Source organism: Struthio camelus, chromosome 7, assembly GCF_040807025.1.
Source record: "Struthio camelus isolate bStrCam1 chromosome 7, bStrCam1.hap1, whole genome shotgun sequence".
Taxonomy (NCBI): domain Eukaryota; kingdom Metazoa; phylum Chordata; class Aves; order Struthioniformes; family Struthionidae; genus Struthio; species Struthio camelus.
Window position 1 is genome coordinate 27350127 of NC_090948.1, and position 23248 is coordinate 27373374.

Genomic DNA, 23248 nt, shown 5'->3' on the forward strand with positions numbered 1-23248 from the left:
TCCTATTCATAGTTATCTCTGTGGACAACTGTAAGTTTGAAAAGTTAGGAATTTAGACAAAACTTTTGTGTTATTCTCAAAGATCCACTGGAAAATGCGTTCTTGTTAGCAAAACAGTTGGTGAAAGGTAAAGCAGGCAAATACTTCAGTCTGTGCTAGCAGAGTAACTAATGCAGAAGTTAAAGCCACTTGATACTTAAAAAAGAAGAAAATGTAGCAGAAAATCTGCAGTAATGAACACCAGAAGGCCTGAAGTATACAAACATAATGGCAATGAAGCATTTTAGTGTACAAGAAAATCACCTTGATATTATTGGATCCTGCTATCATTTATTCTCTTCCCTTTTTGTTTCTCTGATTTCTCACATTATTTTCCCTTTCTTTTAATCTCTCTGTCATAGGCCTCTAGAATAAAATGTTCAGGCCTTGTTCTGATCTTATGTATAATATAATTCCACGTTTTGAGGGAAGGGTGAAGAAAAAAATTTTGATTTTTTTTTCTTCAGATTAGGAAAAATACAGAGACTTCTTCAGATTTTTGAATGAAGTACTCTTCAGAAACATACTTCTAAACACAAAAACCTATCAGTATTTAATCTTCTGCATATAAAATATCTGTATGAGAACACGAAAATAGTCACGCATGCATTAATAATGTCCAATCATGTTTGATACAAGGCTCTAGACTGTGGTTTAGCTTATAATTCAAGGAAACAGGCAATTCCTATAACCACTGACACCACTTCCCAATGCAGTTGAATAGGGAAGAAAAATGTTTAATTTTTTTTGTCAGGTACTGAAGTCTCCTGTTTCTTTTTAAATCAGTTAGTTAATGTAACAGTTTTGGTTTAAAGTCACGCTTACACACTTTTTGTGTTTATAACTCAGACCTCTGGAGTGTAGGAAAACCCAGGCAATTTTCTTTAGCCTATTCTTTTTATTGAAATTATAGAAAAATATTTTCAGAAAAGATATTAAAATCAAACTCTATCATACTGCATACTGTTTATAAAAAGCTTTCCTTCATACTGCATCTTACCTGCAGAGGGTAATCACATACTTTGTGGCTAATATCTGCTTTTCTCTGTCACTGCCCATCATTAAATTATTCAGAATGGTGTAAGACAAGACACATTGTTCAATCCTCAGTCTGAGCAGAATCAAAAATACGACTCGCCTCTCTTCACACATATACTGTTCCTAACACACAGTGTTTAGGAAACATCTCTCCTAAAGTACATCCATGTATGCACCAGCTTCGCAATGATAGATTCGTATTTTTCAATAGCCAGAACATTACGGAGACTACATAATCTACCTCAAAATAGTATTTGTGTAATTTCTGTAGGAAGTCTCTTTTCGTTTCCTCTTTATCAGCTCTTGCATTTGTACTCTCTTGCCCTTAAAGCTATATTTTTGATGTTTCAGAATATAGAAGAGAATATTTATTTTACATAGCCTTTACCTCTTTTGGTAAGGTTAGCTGCTACTGCCATTATTTGCCTAATTTTACATCAAGCCAAATAGATACAATTTGTTCTTGTGTGAATTTTCAGATGAGCTAATTTTACTTTAATTTTTAAAGAAACTGAACTCTGGCTTCCCAATAAATATATTCCAAAGATTAGTTAAGAAGCTGTATGGAGAATATGCCTAAAATCAAGCTATCTTTAATTTTTATGGCTTGCTTTTTGGCTAGGAGACTCACAGGCCACACCATCATATTTTTATCTTCCTTACGAAACTGACAGCCTAAGAATTAGTGTGGCCTTTTCCCCCCGAGCTGAAATAAAGTACACAACTAGGAGAAGCAGAAATGGATCAAAAGAGGTTAACTGGAGAAAAATAAAACCTCCTAGCTAGTTAGATGAAATGAGAGAACTTCTTCCCTGGACTGATGCAGATGACACAGCTGCATTCAAAAAAAGCTACCTTGACTTGTTTCTCTATGCACCAGTGACAGATCAACCTTTCACATCCATAGGAGTAGAAATCCTCCTAAAAGGAAAAGTAGCTTTTCATTTCCATAATATGCAGAAACAGATAATCTCCTTCATACAGTTGTAGCATAATATTCTTCTCTGTAACATAAGCAATATGTCCTGGACAGCTAATCAAGTTAGCAAAACTCAAATGATGAGGAGGAGCAACATTCCATTTACTCTTCAGGAATGGCTAATTTAAGAGAATATCAGTTTCTACTGCATTAAAATTTTGTCAATTAAGAAGAAATTATTTCAGCTGGAGAAGCAGAATGTTTCCTCAAGTCAGAGCTCACATGCTTGTTTGCCATTCCTAATGGGAACTAATGAAGGTATAATAGTTTTTCAAGGGTGATTCTCATTTGAGGCATTCCCTTTTTGAACTTGGACCTCTTTTTTTAGTCAAGCAAACATTGTACATCTCATGTACAAGACCATGCAGCAACAAAAGGCAGTGTACTGTATCCCTTTCCTTGAAGAGAATGAGCATCTTTCTTTGCGAAAGACGTTCCCCTACATGATCCTAAAGAGAAAGTTTTGCAGGCCATTCTGTGATTTTTATCTCTGAAGTTACACAGCTAACATACTTCAAACACATACTGCAGCAACACACACAAATGTAATATTCTAGAAAGAACTGGTGGTTTCTGATACAACAACATGGAATCATTCACAGTCGTCTTCTACTACTGAACACACAACAAATTATACAGAATATGTGCATAGCATTCTCTTTCAACTTTAAGCTTAAAGCATTGTAAAATGCTATTGCAGGGTGCTCTGTTGTACAAACAGTAAGAAGTAATTTGTCTTCAGTAACTTTGCAAACTCTGGGGAATATTTTAACAAATAGGGACAAAAAAGTTATTCGGATTACAGCTGGAAAGCAAGATAAAGCTAGTTTAGGTACCTGAGGAGCTCACAGAGATTATGCAACTACAGTGATTTGAACCCAGATCTCCTAAGTTCTCCTCTTGTTGTAAGGACAAGACTATCTGTTCCCGGTTATATTTCACTGCAACTCTGATCTCTTGAATACTCAAAAAGAAAATTACCTACGGATTCAACAGCCTATATGAAGAATGGTTGGAAAATGACATAGTATACCCCAAGTAAAGAAATTTAATTTTTATCTGTATCTTTTTTTCAAGTGGCAATGCTCCTATCCTCTTCTCTATCTGTATATAGATACAATACTGATATCAGTAAATATATTTAGATAATATAGACTTTTACCAGTGACACATGGTGACAGAAAGATGAAAAAATGATGTACATCTCAAAAGCACAAACATTAATATTGTCAAGAAAACCCCTAAATCCTCAATACATCCAGCCCAACCCTTGGCAGAGTAATTATCAGCAGCTACGTAGCCCCAACTGATCGATCATATGCAAAGTATTCATTTCTCAATCCAGTGATGTAACTAGTTACATTTAAGAGACTGAGTATATCCGAACTAGAGGATGCTATAAAATCTTTTCTGTGAAGGTCTAAGATTCACTATTAAGACAGAAATCTAAGGCTAGAGTTGCAGTGTGACTTGGAACATTCTATTGCATTTTGCATTTAGTGGGAAAGGCATGGAAAGGACGGTGGAGTGCCTTTATAAATATTAAGGAAGTGACTCATTGAAAATACCTTTAGAGTACAATGAAAGCAGTTGCAATGCCTGCTCCTGGGCATTGACTGAGCTCAGCTCATCACCATTCCGGAAAGAGCACAAAGCAGTAATGGCATTAAGAATAACTTCAGGTGTTTTGAAGAATATGCATCCAGTATTCTGAAATACATTTCCTTTGATAAACCCAATTTTATTGAATAAAAAAGTCAAAGAAAGAAGCACAGTAAATTAATGAGTTGATTCCATTTATTCTATCTGTTCTGTAGTTCTGTTATTAAAATGAACATGCTTTACTCAAGTGGACTAATTTTTCTGTCCAACATACCTGTTCCAGCATGCAGTATTTTATCTGAAAGCATGCAGTGAAAGTCTGAATGGTCTTCCCAAAATTAGAAGGCTCATAGGAAAAAAATTAAAGAAAGCATTGTGAAAATCATGGGAAAGTTGTTATCTATTTGCATTTTATAATAAGTATGTAACTTTCTCTTCAAAAACGCCCAGAAGGCTCGATGGAGAAACGTTTTAGAAGAATTGCCTAGAAAGTAACATCTTCACAGGGGCAATTTTCTTGAGCCTTAATCAAGGTGTTGTTTCAATCACGCTATGTTGTCTTTCAAGAACATGAAAAGTGTTCTGAGTATAGGCCCTTAAGGGGAATGATGGATGTCTGTGCATGCGTGCATGTGTTGAAGTTTTCAGGAGGGCATGAGTTTTTGCAGGTTTGGGCATCACTGCCTCATTGTGGAGCATGATGGAATCTTTTTTTTCTAGCTTCTATCTAAGACAGGGACTCCTGCTTCCATCTAAGCTCAGAAAGCTTCCAGGGCCTCCTGATGTGTAATTTTACAGTTCTCTTCTCCTCTTCCTTAGCATTGTTCTTTCCTAATTGTATCTGCGTACAAGAAGGAGGAAGTACAAGTGGAACATCCATCTTTGTGTAAGGACACTGAAAACAAAACAAAATCAGTCCAGCTATGCTAGGAAATCTCAGAACAATCCATTCCACTTTAACTATATTCTTGACTAATAGCTGAAAAGAAGTAGTTCAATGTATCTTAAACATTTCCTTCCATAACATCCTTTTAGTCTACCCAAATTGCTTGTGTGGGTGTCTAGTTTTATTATACCTTTAGACAACGATATTGAAATCTGACAGTAAGTAATTAGCTAAAAGCAATTCATTCCTAGCAAATGTGAAGCTTCTTAGATTTACAGTCTTATAATTGAATTTCCTTAAGTATTAAAAATTATCAACTACCTTTTCACTCAACAGCATTGTCTCCTTAAACCAAAGCAAACAAGTATCCTTAGTAGTATAAAAATCCTACAATCTGAGCCAGCTATTTCCACAGTTCTTTCTGTATGCAAGAATCTTTTTCAAAATTGATATAAAAAGAGAATGTGATGAAATATCAAATATGTTAATTAAGATTAGCTCTGATTTCTGAGATTAGATGTGCTTTTTCATGGTACATGCTAATGTACAGTCTTGTAGTAAGTCAAATAACAGAACTAGTATTTTCGAAATATTGTGAGACCCAGTTTTTCTTGAGATATTGTCCTTGATGGGTACAGACTCAAAGGTATACAGGTTCTTTTTTTAGTAATTAACTCTCAAGTTTACGAAACAGGGCAGTATTCCTTACCAATCATAATGAAAAAGGTAGATTCGTGTTAATCTATTTAAATGACAGGCTGAAAAATACACTCTGCTGTAGACTTCAGGCCAAGACAAATGTATGACTCCGGCTCACAAGGAGTGACACTTGATTTGTAATTAGTACACAGTTTTCAACCACACCAGTTTTTAATAGCTAGACTCCATGATTAGCAAGATTAAATTTATGTAGACCTTTTTAGAGAAAACATCATCTTTGGAAGCAAGCTATGTTAATTTGTGGTCTAAGGCCTGTGGGGAGAAACTGGCACAGTAAGAAAAATGTTAAGTATCAGGTATTCTGTTTATTATGCTGTGTCTTAAAAGATTTCGCTGCAAATTGAGATGCTGCCAATGTTTTTTCCACTTTTTCCATTTCTCTTTCATTTGAAGAAATTCGCTGAAAAAAACCTAGTCTCATACTTCAAGATAGGTCAACGCTGCCTGGGTGGTCAAAAACAAACACAAAGTCATCTAATGTGTTCCATGATTATATTTAAGTACCTGGCTGGTGTAAATGTGTGTGCCTGTATTATGCCTCTCTCAGCCTGGTCTAAGAAGCAATGTAGTGGAAGAAATGGGCAATGAGTACATACAGCCCAAAGAACATTCCTACTCTCAAAATAGCTTAGAGAAGAACTGAGACTGCTCTAGATCATTTTTCAGCTCTGGAATGATGCCTACTGTCTTACCAACAGAGCAAACACAAAGCTAACTTGTTTTGGGGACTTTTGTGACACTCAAGGACCACATTCTGAATTTTATTAATTTATGTATCAAAACTAACTTATGCTGGACTGCATGGTTGTACACAGTTGCAAATCTGGCTATATCTTTACTTACTCTTTGTAGTGTTTTTCATATGGATAGAGTTCTGCTATACATTTGCAAATCTAAACAACACAAAAAATTACACTACAGTATGGTACTTCAATCCTGTGCTGAGACTATGCAAGTAATAAAGAGTCCCAGTTCCTTTACTAATACAACATTGACAACATTCTGTGCTATAAAAACAATAGCCAATTAAATATGTTCAAGGTGTGGAGGTTTTTCCTTAACACATCATTATATTGTACAATCTTTCCTTCTTCCTTTAAGTGTTTACAGAACACTTTTTGTGTTCTTACAATGGTATGTTACACAACCTTTTGAGCTGTTTTTCTTTTTATTCAATTTAGTGCAAAAGCAATATAAAAGATTCTGTATGATTACATCTCTAAAACCAAAAGGAAAATATTAGACACAAATATAGTATTTTGAGGTTTCTTAGTTTGTTTTACCTTTAATACTGCGTAGAGAGTTTACACAAATCATTTTGATGTAAAGTAACACATAATGAGTTAAATGTGTGCAGTGTCACCATCAATCATGTTCGTTTGTGTTTGATTTACCAAACATTATGGAAGATTAAATGACTTTCTAATCATGTTAGGAAGGAGGAGGAACAAATACCCATTTCAGCTTTAAAAACCAAAAACAAACAAAAAAATATAAGTTTCGTAAGTTTTCCTGGCAATCTAACTTGTATATGAGACTCCACTAATAATGGTTGCCTAAGAAATTTATGAAAGTCCAACAGTACTTAAATTCAGCACTCTAATGAAAAGAGATGAAACTTCTCTTGGCGAAAGCACATCTTTCTTTTCAACAGTCCTCCTTAACAACTCCAATCAATGCAGTGCAGTCATAGCTGCTCTCCTACTAAATATACTGTTGGTTCACAACCACCACCTTTTAATAGCTTTCTCTTTCAAATAGATTTCTAACTCTAGCTTGGAGAAAGGACAACATTTCAGTTAAAGAAATAAACCTCTTGCTGTCACCAATGGAGTTGGATTTTCATGACAAGAAACATGCCTTAATTCTTGTATGTTTATTTTGCTTTAGATTTTAACATACTCGGAATTATTAGTTCCTTGGAAATGATGACATCTATTTTACTCATCTGGACAATCCCTTCTCAGTAAGATAGCAGATACATTTTTTAATGGATACTAGCAGTCTTGTATTCTCAAAATGCAGTGTCTATGTTTTTCAGTGCCACATGAAGATGGCACTTGAAGTAACACAAGTTATGGTGTACACTCATCCTATTCTGAAAAACATCACATATATGATCACAGATAGGAGAGAAAAACTGACACTGACACCGTCTTCTAAATCAGATTCACTGCTAGTCTTATGTTTGTTCTATATAGACAGAAAAATGCACGTGGAATCAATAAACCGCATAATATTTCAAGCCCATTTGGATTCCATAGGAGATCAGAATGCTTTCCACCTTAGTGAAGGGGTAAAGGGCCTTGTAAAGCTGAGCCTGCAGCTTAAAACTGTTCATCAGTCAGTGATTTAGTCCCATCCTTCACTTTAGTAAAAATATTACATTAACAGTTACTTACCTTATAAAATGAAAGTATAGAAAACATGGATTTGAAGACAGACAAGATAAAGGCATAGAGTGGTCAGAACCTTTAGATAGGCTTTCTAGAAAGATACTACCTTTGTCTAATCAACTTAACTACGTGTTCCAGGCCATAAATAGGTCTCTCTCTGGTATGGTGCCCTCAAAGTCCTGCATTTGTACACTTTCATTTTTGAATCTCTCAAATTTCTCACTGAAATTTTACATTCACTATTACAATAACTTGCATTAAGATCTAATATAAGTGTATCTTCCTGAGAGAAAAATGACCACTTCTGATTATGGAAAGACAGAAGACGAAGTTTCAGGCCTACTTCTGAGGTCAAGAGTGAGTTCATAGAAAAGGTTGCTTCAGTCATTTGGATACATTAGTGTGACTGTTACAAATGTCTGAGACCCCTGAGAATGTCACATCACCATATAAGGGTAAAAGGAGGGAAATCAAAATGACCTTCAAGAAGAATGAAGGTCACAAGAGATACAGTTTTCTTTTGAGATATAAGTAGAGAGGATTAACACAAAAGTGAGCATATGCTGATCAATCACTCGTAGTTCCCAAGTTTGGCTTTACTAAAATAAAATAGTTTTTTTTTTCAGAAATGAAAAAAGATGCAAACAGCCTAAATGCAGACATTGAAGTGAAGAGCCCGGCCTAGATTCTATATTTAAAACATGCATTTTTTGTCTATATATGGTAGTCAAGGATATTTTTGGCACACAGGAGTCTGTGGTCTCCAAATCTTTGGGGAATTAAGACCCCCAGGACTTACTTTATAAGAAGTAAATAAAGACTCGCTGCCCTTCAATGATATGCGCACCTCTAGGGGCACAGTCCTGTCTTTCTCAACCAGTGACATTAAGCTTTTTTTTTTTTTTTGCCTACTTCCGCAATGAACTTGAAGTGCACCATGGCCTACTTCATATTCCAGTGCTTTCTGTCCCCCAATAACACTCATGAGACTGGAAAATGAACCTCCTTTAGGTTTGGAATCACTGTCCCAAAAATAATGACGAAGGAAGCACCAATTGCTGCAGTTAAGGCCTTGGTCCATTGAACTAGTACAGTTGCCATAGAAGTCTAGGAAAAACTGGATTACAATTTTGCCACGTAAGCCCAAAAAGAGTTCTTTGACTGAGGAGAAACAAATGCATGAATGATGCTATAAGGAAGTTTAGGCTTCAGTTCAAACACATGGTCCTTATTTATTCGCAGTCAGAAGCCCACTAGCCACTTGATGTAAAAGAGTAAAATTATTTTTTTTTTCCTCCTGGGCACTTTGTTGCCATATGGGATACATATAAATTATTTCTTTGTTTTAACAGCGGGGCTTTACTGATTGATAAACATGTGGTTTGTCTAAAACAAAACAAAACACCAGAAAAATCCCCCTCGAAATGAATGGTGCTTTGAACAATCATTTAACGGCCAAGCACTTGCCAAACAAAAACAACAACACAGTTTTGACAGAACCTGGCTCACTGCCCAGTTTGTAGCAGAGAACTTTGTGTGCAAGTGTGCGCTGTTTTTTTATCTTAAGAAAGCTGTTAACGTGTTCCTATCTGTTTCACATTTGAGCCATGCTCTCTATTCAATCCTCTGACAAATTGAATTGTGGACTAATACTTTCTAATGAGACAAGACATTACCTTTATGAATGACCTCATAGAGAAGAGGTTGGCTAACATTGTTGAAAGGCCTGGTGCCAAGCAGCTCTGAGCTATGAAACCCAGCTTGAGCTCAGCAAGACAAATTGCATCATCTCCTTCTTTCCAATTCCAGCTTGGGATATTTAGCAGATGGGCCTGAAAAAAAAAAAAAAAACCCACAGGTGAAGACCTTCTGTAAATACAGTATACAGTATTCAAGGAGATAGCAGTGATTTTTTTTTTTTTTGTTATTGGCTTGACTTTTTCTGAGTAGGCAAAAGCATCCCAAATATTTAATATAATTCTATGTTGAAAATTGTTCCAGTCTTACCTATTTTAGATAAAACCTCACATTTCTCAAGCCATATTCCAGCTGCATAGAGCTGGCTGTGACACTCTGCTTGGTCCACCATCACACCTGAATGAACCACAGAATGTTATAAAGTTTTCTTTAACATATTACTTTTACAGCAGTTTGAACTACTCTCTGATGGATAAGGTACATGGATAATACAAGAAACCTAATATAACTTAGATTGCAACTCATGTGAAGCTGCAATCTATATAAGACACTGTCATATATTAAGGCATATAATATCTGTGGGGTTTTTCTTCATTCCTTCCACCCTGAAGGAAAAACACTTGACTTACTGAAAAATCTAAACTCTTTCCTCAGACTGTTATTTTAAGGATAGCACAAAGAAAAACAGCTATTCAAAATAGTGTTCCAGTATCTAAATTGTTCAGTTCATTAGGTATTAATATTTTTCAGTTATTGGCATAACTCTCTTGGATTCTTTCATCAACCTTGTACAAATGCACACACAGAAGCAAATAGAAGTCTTCATGCCCTTGTTTCTCTTTGCAGGTTAATATCACTGTTTAGCTCTTTGAAAATTATTGGTTCTTGAAATTACATTTCATTAAAGAAAAAAATGACATATTTAAAAGATCTTTTCCCCCGCCACTGTTTAAAGCACGTAAACTTTGCTTTTATTCTGTAAAAACATAAACTACTCCATTTACATACAGAAAGAGGACATCACAAGCACCAGTAATTGCTCTTGTTCTAGTCAGAAGTTACAGGTGCAAGGAGCTGTTAGCAGTTAAAACCTTCTGAAGCTAGGTTATCATACCTCATTTAATGAAGGTCTACCCAGCCAGCCCTTTGCTCTAACACTGGGCAGTAGTTGATACTTTTAGAAACAATACAAGAAGTAGATTATATATGAGAAATCTGTCCTCTGACATATCCTCCCTCGTTCTGTTAATCAGCAGTTTATGGAATTCCTCCTCTAAAGGATTGAATGCATTGACTTCATTGCGTTTAATGGCCCCAGATTTAACAGTCACAAATTTGCCCAATTCCTTTTCAAAGTGGATTCATAATTTTGACCCCAACAATATTTTGTAGCAACAAATTCCCCAACTGAAATATGTTTCATGTGAAAAAAGAACTCAATTTATTTTGTATTGCTGCCTGGTAATTTCAGGTCTAAATTTTCATGCATTTCTGTCAATCACCAATAAAGCAATAACTCTATGCATTTTTTCAAGTATCCGCAAAAAACTGGCTTCAGATGACCTGCCTAAGAGGCCACAAATTCATCCTGGATAGCTCTAGTGAACTAAGCTGGGCAAAAGTTACAGAAGCTGAGTAGCTAAAAGTTCATCTGGAATCAATAGGAACTGTGGATACTCTGCAGCTTTGAGAATTAGAACCCAGGTGGTTAATAAATGCCACAAGATTTTGATACGGTCCCTTGCATATATAAATACAACTGAATTATCTTGCAACTGGATTACACGACAAGACTTATAAGGCTGTTTCTGTTTGGAAAGAAAAATACTTTGCATTAGTAGATCTAAAAAAAAAAACGTGCATCAGTGATTGCAATGTAGGAGAAAGGTCTGAGGGAGAGACCCTGTCAGTCTTCACATTACCTTATTGTGATACTGCAACATCTGAGTGATAATTCTTATCTTCGGATGATAATTCTTTATGGAAATGACTCTAGAAATAAAATAAAAAAACCAGTCAAAATAACATTTTAGCTAGCGAATATTTGTATATTATATCATAGTACCTCTATTTTGCTGTATTGTCAAGTCCCACAGTTAAAACTGTTCTATTCATCTGGCTGTGAAATATACTGACTGAAGACAGACCTATGCAAATTTTATATCTAGTCAAATTCAGTTAATAACAATTGACTAATACTAGAGAACACCAAACTTCAGGAATTATTCAGTTCAATGACTGGACTGAATCCTCTTTAATCCTCTGTTAAGCAAATAATACACTAGCAATTATCCTTGTGTCTTCAGTGATTATCCTTGTTCCTTTGAATCAATGTAACTGATCAATTTTCCAATGATAAATATGTGAAAAAAATCCTTTTCTTTTTTTCCTCATTATATATTATTTATTTATCGTTGCCGGGTATTTGTCATATTTAAACACCTTAAATAATTTATTTGACAGAAATCCACACATAAACTCATCTTCATTTTTATGGATTACTCCAAAGCTCAATATCCAAACTGGTATCTGAACTCCGAATTTAAAAAGTACAGAGCTAATTATGCAATCTGTGATTTGTCTGTATTCTTTATTATTTAATGAGGCTAAGAGAGATTCAGCTGTGTAGAGATTAAAAGTGACTAGAAAGAAACATGTTTTAAAAATGAGTGGCTTGATAGCATATGTTATGCAGAGAGGAATACCTAATTTAAAAATGAAAAAAGCATAGAGCAAAATTAAAGATTGAGAGAAACAGGTCAACAATTCAGTTCTGTATTTACAAACTAAAGAAAGAAAAAGAAGAGAAAACAGTCAAAAGGAAAAGAAAAATCTGAGTTATGGAATCACCACTCTCATCAGACTAAGTGTCACAATTTTTTACAGTAGTGTTCTGTAGGAAGTATCTTGCAGACTGCTGGCCTGCCTGTCTTGCACTTCCAAGCACAGCAAAGGTTAGAGCATGAAGCTGATATGGAAAGTTGCATGCACTGTTTTAATTTATGTTATCTTCTGGATGGAGAAAACATGGAGCTTCTCTTCCTACTAATTTTCCATTCCTTATTGAATTATTTAATTAAATATTTAATTTTGTTCCATCAAATTCATTTAAATGTGAGTTCACATTTAAACACGTTTTATTACATTAAACATATTGAATCTATTAAGAGCACACTAATCTGCAACTGGAACACTTTTAATGTATTCATGCAATTAAAGTCAAAATAAAGTTTCTTGCATTGAATCCCAAAAGTGTGTTTGGAAAATGCATTAGGCATATTTCAGCCTTGCACCTTCCGCAGGCCCCCAGAGCTCTTGCGTACACTGAACTTTTTCCAGAGAAGTGATTTTACTTATTTTTTTTTATTCCACTTGTACCTTCAATTCACAAAATGCAAACATCTGACAGGCTAATAAAATTGGTTCATAACAGTTGGCCAATACAGTGTTAGTGAATTTTTAACAGATCTTTGACATTTTAATTTTCAAAAGGGCAGACTGATCTTATTAAAACTAAGGTTGTATGAACAGAACACAAAAAATGGAACAACTCAGCTTCACTGTAACTCTGTATTTACCATCTTTCAACTTACCCTTTCCTCTCCTTCCTTCAGAGGACATAAGGAAGAAAGCAAGGACAAGATCTTGTGTTCCCTAAGGTGGTATGTGCCTTGTCAACCAACATAAGCAATTTTTGGTCTTCAGTGTAAAAAAGGAGGATGGAGCTAGGAGACCAAAGGATCTTTACCATCATGAAATACATGCAGATAAGTAGTGTTTGCCTTACCTTCCCTCAAGCAGCATAATTACTTGCAGGAGCAGATTTACTGAGGAGCAGTGAGGTATGAGGTGATTAAGGGGCCTTCAGTTCCATTGTTAACATCAGCCCAACACAACATATTGTTGCAGCAACATAACTGCACTTCTTTTCCCCTTATTTCTACTGGGATTGAGTCCAGTTATGCATACTTCAACCCTAGGGCTGGCAGAATGATTGAGAGTGCCAAAGCCTGTGTTTTTTTGTGACCACATCATCCTCTTCCTGATGTCTTAAAAAAAAATGCATTATTAAGTAAACTAGCACAGTGAGCAACCAAGATCCAAAAGACCATGCCTATCTGTGGGCTTGGAGAACACTAACAAATTACTACATGATAGGAACACAACACTAGTCAGGCAGTAAGAATCTGCTCTGGGTGCTCTTGGAGCACGTCTGTCGTTAACTTGGTCTGTCAGCTGTTCTAACAATGAAACGGGAAAGGCTCACGTCTCTTTTGAAAGAACGAATTTTTAGAAGGACTCCCCTACTCTATGTAAATGGAGTTCTAAAGTCAAGTTCTGAAAAGGAGAAATCAAATCATCCGCTTACCAGATAGAAATGCATAAATTTTTGTAGTTTATGCTATTACAGTACAACTTTGAAAGAAGAGCAATCCATATATCTGATGAAGGAAGGATACTGCAAATGAAGGAAAAAAGCCTGTATACCAGGCCACAACTGAAATGCATTAATTTCGAAGTTGATTCTTGGGCCACTCCTTCCTCTTTTCATCATTTTCTCTCACACTATTTCAAAAGCAGTTAGATTAAAGTAGTTTATCCAGGAATTCAAGGTATCCTCATCCCTGAACTTTTGAGACAGCTTTGTAATAACCCCTCCAAAATAATTGTGGAAATAGTCAAGTGCAACAGATTATGAAATATAAAGCTGTGTATGGCTATGGCCTATCTAGACACCAGAAGTTAGCTAAACAGAATTAAGAACAAAAACTGATTCAAAAACTAATGAGTTTACCTCATAATGTTGGAGGCATCTTCAGCATCTGGGTCAGCGCAGTATTTATTGGCAAGGATTAGGCACGCATCTGCTGACTCTATCTGAGACACCAAAGAAAAAGCAAACATAAATAGCAACCTTTGCTTCTATACCTTCTTTCATCAATAAGCTATAAGGGAATCCAACACTTCCGTCATGAATGTGAATGTTAGTTTGCAATGTTGCTGAGCAGAAACGTTACAAGACCTTGCAGGTAATGTGGGTGACTCTCATATAGACATAGCAGCTTCTCAGGTCTTGCTCACAGTGCTCATACTCTCGGTCATTAACTACTGCTTTGTATAGGGTGAGGCATGAAGGCGTTAATGAACATAACTTTTGTAACTGGATACTGAAATTGAAAACCCTGATACACCAGCACAGTGCTTACAGAAGTCCTGTACTTTTGTTTGGGAAACAACTAACATACTAGAGACTAAAAGAGATGGCTGCACTGATGATTTAGAATCTGAGCACCACTTTTTGGAAAGCATGAGGAGGAGAGTTAATCTGTTTACAGGACCTTCCAATACACAAGCCTTAGACCTAGTTAACTCAAAGCAGATGACAAAAATATTTTTCAGTGTACATGACCAAATACCAACACAAAAAAGGATGGAATAGAGAAGAACACAAAACATCAACATGCAGTTTTAGGATCATAATGAGAAGAACATTTTGTTCTGCTGAACTGAAACAGTGCGTGTTGTGCTACAAAAGGTTAAGAAAATTGGCAGCCGGAATGAGCAGAAGACAGGATTTCTGCTCCAGGAAGTGTTAACATTGCACTAAATCTCATTGGCTTAAACGGCTCGTTCATGTTTCATTAAAAAAAGGAGAGGTGGAAGGGAGGAGGGATGCTGCATATGTGACAGCTTGCCATCTCTTATTTCCTTTAAATTTCCTGCTTTTTAAGAGTACAAAAATTATTTACCATAGAGAATTTGAGACAATAAAAAAATCTCATTCTAGCTACCAACTATCTCAAATTGTATTTTCTTCTTTTCTAGACAACAGGACAAGGGTTTGACAGGTAAAAAATTATTTTCTAATCATTCTCACAAAGGTCAGACAATAGCATTTTAAGTAATTACAGTAAGACAATGTTCTGTTATATCAAACCTTAATGTTAAATAGACTCCTGAATTAAATCTCACCGAAAAATTCATAAAGACTTCAGTACAAGGGCAGACAATGTGTCTTTGGTTGCAGTGTTACACTAGTTTTGAAAGTCTAAAGATATAAGGAAAACAAGGCTTATAAGGTCAGATAATACACTTTATTAGGCCAGCTAATAGAGATGGAAGAACAATCTATTTGGATCGCCTGAAGAAGAGCTTTTCTGTTTTCTCCAAATAAAATGAGTATTTTAAGAAAGACAATCAGCAGGAGACAGAAAAAAGCTGTTACCTTTACTCTTGCCAGGTCATGGGGATTAAGGACTGAACCCTGATAAAATTCCACCTGAGTGAAGTGTCGTTTAAAAAGAGCTTCCAGCTCAAGGTTCGGGGAGATACTGCATTCGGAAGAGAAAGAAAACAAAGCAAGAGTGAACAAGAAGTCAGTTTCCAGAATCAACCATACTATTTCTCTCATTTATTGATGACCCATTTATTTACTTATTTAAAGTATTCAGATGTTGCTGATGCTTTTCCTATGGTGCGAAAACATCAGGCAGTACTTAAAAGACACACTAAACTGCTTTTGCTTCCTTATTTCTATCTACAGCATGTCTAGCCCACTTAATCGCTCTGTTCTGCACATGCATCATTTGTCACCTTCACACAGGCATGAGTTCAGAAAAATTTGTGTAAACGTTTGAAAACAACATCCTTGCACAGCATTCTCCACAGAAAAGTACTCCTGTCTACTCAGACAAACATACCCTGCACATACCCACCATTCTCATATGGTTGCATCAAATGACAAAGTTCAATGCTAAATCACTAAAATAGGTTAAAAGCCAAAACGAAACCCCCTAAGGACCCTGCACTGCTTGCAGCACTTCTAAATGCATGCTGTTCCAGATCACAAAAGATCCTTCATAGTCCATCTCTTTCAAGCACATGGCTATTTCTAACAGCTTCTTCATGGGTATGCCAATTTGATGTTGAATTACGTGCAAGGAAGAACCAGCAACAAACAGCAACCACCTTACAGCAATATGACCGTTGGAAAGGGTTAAGTTAATGACTAAAACTGAGCCTCAACTAGTCACTGACTACCAGGAAAAGTCTGACTCAAATATTGTCACACCTATTATCAGGTAATTCATTTTTCAAAAATAAGTTGCCATTCATTTTCTTTCATTCATTGTTTTTTTTCCATTCATTGTTCTTTTTTTTTTATTCATTGTTTGTAGTATCTCTAGCTTTGTGCTCCAACATTTTATTTCGTTTATAACATTGCTTTTTTTGGTAATAGTATATATAAAGCAATAAATCCCTGAACTTTGGCATAACTGCAAAAATTTAGTAGAATGAGACGGTTCATTCAGATATTTCACCCAGTAGTTGTCTTTTTTGTAATGCTCCTGCTAAATATGTTTGACTTTAATTTCAGTATGTTTAAAATGGATTAAAGGCAAAGAAATCTTCCCAAAATCCCACATGAAGAAGGTGCAAGAGACTGTGTGTGGATGTATGTATATATGGGTAAAATAACAGTGCTAATTATCACAGTGGAATTTGTTTTGTGTCTTCACTATATCTATAATTAGATTCTAGCTCATTTAATTTAAAACTATATCTGTACCTACATTTTTCTTTTGTAAATATTTTTCAATCTGAAACTAACATTTTTCTTAGTGAAATCAAAAGCAAAAAAGTGTTTTCAAAGAGCATAAAGTTCACGGCATACAATATTTTTCATTAATTTTGCTCATTTCACTAATTTTGCTAGTTTCACTGGAAATATTTGCCACTAAACTCTCACATTTATTTATTAATATTTTAATAGCTGTTATTACATAAGTCCATCCAAAAATTTGCTTAGCTATCCGTATCATAATTGGCATAATTGGATCTGAAGTCTGTTACCTTGAATTACACATACTTGTTGACTTAATGGTTTGTAAAACCATCGCAGAAAACAACTCATTTTTCAAAGAAAACATTAATTTTACTTTGTTAACAAAAGTAATTGCATATATGAATCTTACAGCTTTTTAGAAGTTGAAAGATCCTCTATCTCCACCCTCCCAAAAAAATGCTTAATTCAAAGGGTTTTAGTAACATATGAAAAAATGAATCTTGAAAGATTACTCACTTATGCAGAAAGACGATTTCTACGTTCACATCATCCCTATCCTTATGCAAGAAGTCCTTCAGGAAGTTGGACACGCTTTCAAGTGTTATGTGGCCACAGACAACTATGTGCCTGTTACAGAAAAATCAGAGTTAATCTTGCAAAAGTAAAACAAATAAGCTAGAAAGCAAAGACGGAAATGATAATTTATTGTCCAAAAAAGAGTATTAGTCTCTTCTCGATGTTTCTCTAGCACCTATTTCAAATCAGAAAAGGAATGCATCAATTCCAAAAGGTGCTTTGCAACTAAAAATATATTTACACTCTCACCTGCAAAGACTATTATAAACAAACCATTCAGCCAAGTAGTATCATATATTTAACAGTAAGAGGCATCATTTATATATATGTTTATACGCGATATTAACCAGTCCCTTTCAAAGTCATTTTTCTGTTTTACATATCTTGCTCCATATCTCTGGCTCATCTACCAAGATTTACTGTTTACATTTTTGTTTATGACATGCTGCTTATCACATAACAAAACAACAAATCCCCCTGAAATTATTCCACATTTTTCCATGGTTAAAAGCGGATAGTAATGCCAGCGAAGACAGCACAAAGTTTGCTGCTTTATAGCCCATAAGCAGTAAAAGAGAAATCTGTTTTTCCTACTGCAGCACCTATAGTGAGCATTCCTTCCAGTAAGAAATCATTCTTTAATGCCCCATTGCAATGGATTGCCTAGAGAATCCAAGTTTGGTGACACAGACAGTGACATTGCACAGGTTCCTTCTGCTCCATCTTTCCATTAATGGTCAATAGAAGAATCCAACCGTCTAACGCAGAAGCAGAATAAATACCTACATATACCTCTTGAATTCTACAATTTCAATTCTTAGAGGCTGAGGAAAAGGTCTGGGAAACTGCATTCTTCCTGACTTAATGAATCATTGTTCCTTTATTATTGTAAAGCAAAGTCTAAGAATTTGTTATCAAAATACCCTACCCTGTCTCGTAATCTTCTTCATGGAATAAACTCAACCACAGTTTCCATTACTGTCATCAGTTTATGACAGATGGTGATTTTGACAATATACCTATTGCTAACATTTCCAATTACCATGCTACTTGCAGCCATCAGGAGGACAGACAAGGTGGTATAGATGCAATTCCTGAACTAACAGAAAGTCAACTTCATTACAGTTACAATGCACAAATGCTATGAAGAAACAATTTTGCAAACTTGTTCAGCACTTGAGTAGCCAAATATGAAGCAAATTAATTTCAAGGGTAAAAATTACGCTGTCCAAGTCTCACCTACTTCATAATTGTTCTGTGGACAATCCAGTACTGCAGAAACCTCACTGCAGGAAGCAACAAATAATAGGTGGCAGCAATAATTGCTTATGTAAGGTTCCATTAGGGGCTACTATAGGAGTATGTTCTTGCTTCATAATTTGATGCTTGACTAACTATGTGAGAAAAATGCAGAGAATACACTGGTAAAGGGGTAATGGTGCAGAACAAAGAATAAATTAGTAATATGCATCATGCAGTTAATAATATCACCATAATGTACTGTTATTTTTGCAGTGGTTCAGGTGGCTGCTTGGAAAGCAAAACACAGTAAAATCTGACACCAGTCCAGCAAATCTGATTATGCTTCTAGTATTGCCACTTTTATAAATAGTATAGTACAGAGTTTTAAAGCTGTGTTTAGGAATATGATCATCTTGAACTCTCCGTTTGTATTGTCATTCAGTGGCAGCACCAAGCCTCTGCCATATAGTTTGTAATTAAGAATTGAACTTTCTATCTCTTTAGCTGATTATTTTTAACAACGACAATCTTTCTGCTTGTAAACAAACATTTTGTACAGTTCTTTTGATGTTAGATTTAGCAGAGTCTTTGCTTGAATGTCGCTGTGGTATGCTGCATTGCTGTGCAGAAAAGTTACATCCCTCCTGGAAAATTTCAACTCATTAGGCTTTTTCCAGTCATTAGTAAGAATCCACATTTTATAAAATATATGCAAACTTAGAGCAGAACTGTAAGCCAGATAGAGGTTGCAACCCATAACCCAAGTTATTCCACTGCAGTAGAAATTTTCATTGGATCACAGGATTATGGGATAATTCAGGATGGAAGAGACCTCCGGAAGTCATCTAGTCCAAACACCTCATGCTCAAAGCAGATGCATTTAGTATAACTATTCAACCCTGCTACCACTTTCATTCAATAGGGTTTCATACCGATGTGTTCTGCTGAAAAGAAAAATATTTGGCTGTCAAGTTCTTCCATATTTGAGCATAAGGACTGAGTCTTCTGGAAGTGTCAGAAGGCATCTGCATCATGTTTTCACTTTAGCACTCTGGTTCTGGGATGGACATTATCTATTCTTCACATCTTTACTATTCTTACATAGTAAAATACAGTGCTCAGAGCAGTGATTGCGACAAAAACCTCCTGTTTTTCAACTAGTATTTTCTAATGAGAAACTCCCATTAATTTTTGGTTGAGAATCCCCCAAAATATTCTTTTAATGTAAATTATATTTTTGCTTAGAAGTGGGAGAAACTGAAAACAGATTTCCTACTTGCCTAAAGAGAGTTATTAGATACATTATCTTAGAAAACTTGGAGAGCTTATATTGTTCCAATCTGTCCTGTATATGATCTAAAGATTTATAACTTCCTCTGCTTGTTCCAATAATCATTCCCTTCCCATGCACCACCCATTTTTTCCACGCACTAAGAATTTAAAGTAAAGCCAACATATTGGATATCTTCTCCTTTCAGCTATGGTTGGCTTGCAGTAAAATACTGTACTAATAATTTTGGGTCAGTAGAAATGTCTAAGCTCAGCACTAAGCTTTTCTTTAGAAAAACTTCAGAAGTAATATAGTATCAGCCTGAATTAGTATGATACTCCAAATTTTTTTATTTAAAAAAATGAAATTTAGACATTCCTTTACAGCACTGAATATCAGGGAAGTGGACATTTTTATTGCTGATAGGTATTCAGGAGAACAAAGGTTTTAGTAAAGTTACAGCTCTCAGTGGTACTGTATCAGAGGTGAAACTGGTTTAATATACCAGTGCCAAAATCCTTACCACACAAGACTGATCTTCCCGAAAGGATCCTTTTACAGAGAATTCAAAGCTTTATCTGGAGCCATATTCTATCAAACCACACAGACAGACTGAACAATCCTCTCTCACATCCACTTATCAGTCTCAAAATTACAGGGACAAAATATGAAAACTAGTGCAGTTATCTGAGGAAATATTCCTACATTGGTGAAATTCTCAGCAGTACCTAAACTTTTTTTCACTCAAGTATCAAGTGATACATCTTCTAAAGAGGCACTGGCTCTTTATCAAGTAAGCAAAAATACTGATAATAGGTCCCTAGCCACCATAAAGTCAAACAGTTTCAGGAATTAAAAAAATAAATAAGCAAAAGCTAAAATAGCCAGAATTCTGACATGACATAATTGAGAACATATATTTAATCCATGTAGATGCACTGTAAATGAAAACAGATCCACTGTGAACAGGATTCTTCAAAACGTATCTTTACATGGTTCTTCCTCCAGAGGAGATAATACCAAAGGCAAATCTTTTGCTTGTTTATTTTGAAAGAAATTATATTGATTTTATTGGAATAAGCATAAAGAATTTGAAAAAAACACGCCAATCTGTCATAATAAATCAAAGGTAATAAACAGAAAATTCTGTTCAGCATTCAAGGAATACATACTGTTCACTTGTCAAGTAACTAAACGAAGTGTGGTACATATTGATCTAGAGGTCTCTATAAGACTGTAATATTTATACCAAATACATATGCTCAAATCTCTTTACTGTCTTCCTGCTCAGTATTCTGATCATGCCTTTATCTACTGACCATCCAAATTCTTCTTTCGTTGTGTATCAGTAGGAGGCTACTGAGGACGGAATCTATCGTCGTGAGTTCTTATAAAGTCTACCTCATTTTCATCAAAGGAGGCATTTCAGTCACTTTGTCTTACGAATAAGTCATTAAATCTCCATGGAGACTATACACAGTCTTCTTGTTTATCTATTAGATTAACAGAATGCATTCTTTAAATATACCAGACTACACTCTGTTTCTAGCTGCTTGTGCTTTTGATGATTTATGTAACTTATTCAAGATTCTATTAATTCAGGTCAATTAAGTGGAGATTTAATACGTGCTTATAGTCCTCTCTGTTATCATTCAAACATGTGCATTATTTTAATATAATATCCCTTTGCAGATTGATATAGATGCAATAATAGGTGGTGTAGAGTCGCAGTTTCATGTTTTTCTCTTTCTTCACAGCAGACTTGGACCCAAGGATGGACTTCTAATGACTACATACTTAGTCAATGCACACAGTGAGACCTCCAAATAACCGTAATAACATGTATAATATTTTAACCTTCAAAAAACTTAGCCATACATTGCATATATGACAATATCAAAGATTCCTTTGAGAATTGACTCCTCTGGACAAAAAAGAGCTGCTTGGACACACACAAGGGTGTTTTTTTTTTTGTTTTTTTTTTAAAGTAACTGTAGTGAATATTAGACTAAGGAGTTTTAACTCCAAACTTGCCTTTTTATATTAGCCATTAATACCTGTGAAGAAAGGGCATAAAATGCTCTGAAATCAAGACGTGACTTTTTTTTTAAATTCACCTGTAAACTCTCTATTCACTCTGCATGTCTGATTCCCAATTTAGACCCTCGAAAACCTCTAATACAAGGAGACTGATGAAAAATTCATAGGGAGGTAGCAACATGGATCACATTATTTCGAATCAAAAATGGCAGTCCTGCCTAATTTTGCCTGCATCAAGGCTTTCAGAATAGGCTTATACACTATATGTTAATACAATGAAAATTAAACAGGAAATACAGCTGTATCAAACATAATGGCAACTTCCAAGCTGTAGCTGAAAAATTCACTAATTCATTCTCTATAGATATAACTCTGCTACACGGTACCCTGCCTCCTGACAGCTAAAGCTCAAATGCTATTTTTTTTAAAACACTGTATACTGATACTTTTCCATTTTAGCTTACCTGATTTTTATGGCATGTATGTAAAGGGTTTTTTTTTTTTTAAACTTTCATTCTTCACCTGTTTGTTAGAAAGTATATTTTCATTATACTCTCTCATCTGCAGTACTGCCCAAACTCCTGTCCACAAAGAATTACCTTCTGAAGTAAGGTAGAGTACCTCCAATGCTATAGCTACATAGGAATTACTTTTAAATTTAAAATCAGTCGTGTTCAGTTGGACTTCATGCAGTATGACCTAAATAAAAAGTTTTAACATAAAGCTACACAGACTGCTTTCCATGTACACTTACCATTTCTCACTGTTACTTTGTTAAAATAGACAACTGCTAACTCACATATTGGTAAATCTCATGTAGGATAGCACCAATAGCCTAGCTAGCATCAATAAGCACTGTACAATTACCCTGGAAAACTGATTAGCTGGAAATACTGATGTCCCTTTATATGATGGCTGTATTATTAGCAACACTACCTTTAATATTCAATTATTTCCAGGAATTAAGACTCATAATGTTAGACGAAGCAATATCATAACATTAAATACCTTTGTACAGCTGACTGGGGAAACAAGGTAGTTTTAAAAAACAACGTACACTTCCCATTATATCTAGTTTCCCACCTTAATGTATTTTGATTGGATTTTGATTGATTTCGCTAGTACTCGTAACAGTGAATACTTGTCTAGTGAGGAAGAGGGGCAATCGAGAGAACACCTTCTCTGGCGGAATCTC

General features: G+C 35.3%; 1 protein-coding gene across 20 annotated transcripts in view; it reads right to left on the bottom strand.

Moving 5' to 3' along the window:
- KCNMA1 (potassium calcium-activated channel subfamily M alpha 1) overlaps nucleotides 1-23248 on the bottom strand; it is a 527317-nt gene that overhangs the window by 138196 nt on the left and 365873 nt on the right. For all 20 annotated transcript variants that reach the window (XM_068950515.1, XM_009672399.2, XM_068950513.1 and 17 more), the window contains 5 exons: nucleotides 17442-17552; nucleotides 15585-15690; nucleotides 14154-14236; nucleotides 11281-11350; nucleotides 9337-9492 (listed from right to left, as the gene is read on the bottom strand). In XM_068950515.1, coding sequence (XP_068806616.1) covers nucleotides 9337-9492; nucleotides 11281-11350; nucleotides 14154-14236; nucleotides 15585-15690; nucleotides 17442-17552 — 526 coding nt within the window. The remainder of the gene's footprint in view (nucleotides 1-9336; nucleotides 9493-11280; nucleotides 11351-14153; nucleotides 14237-15584; nucleotides 15691-17441; nucleotides 17553-23248) is intronic.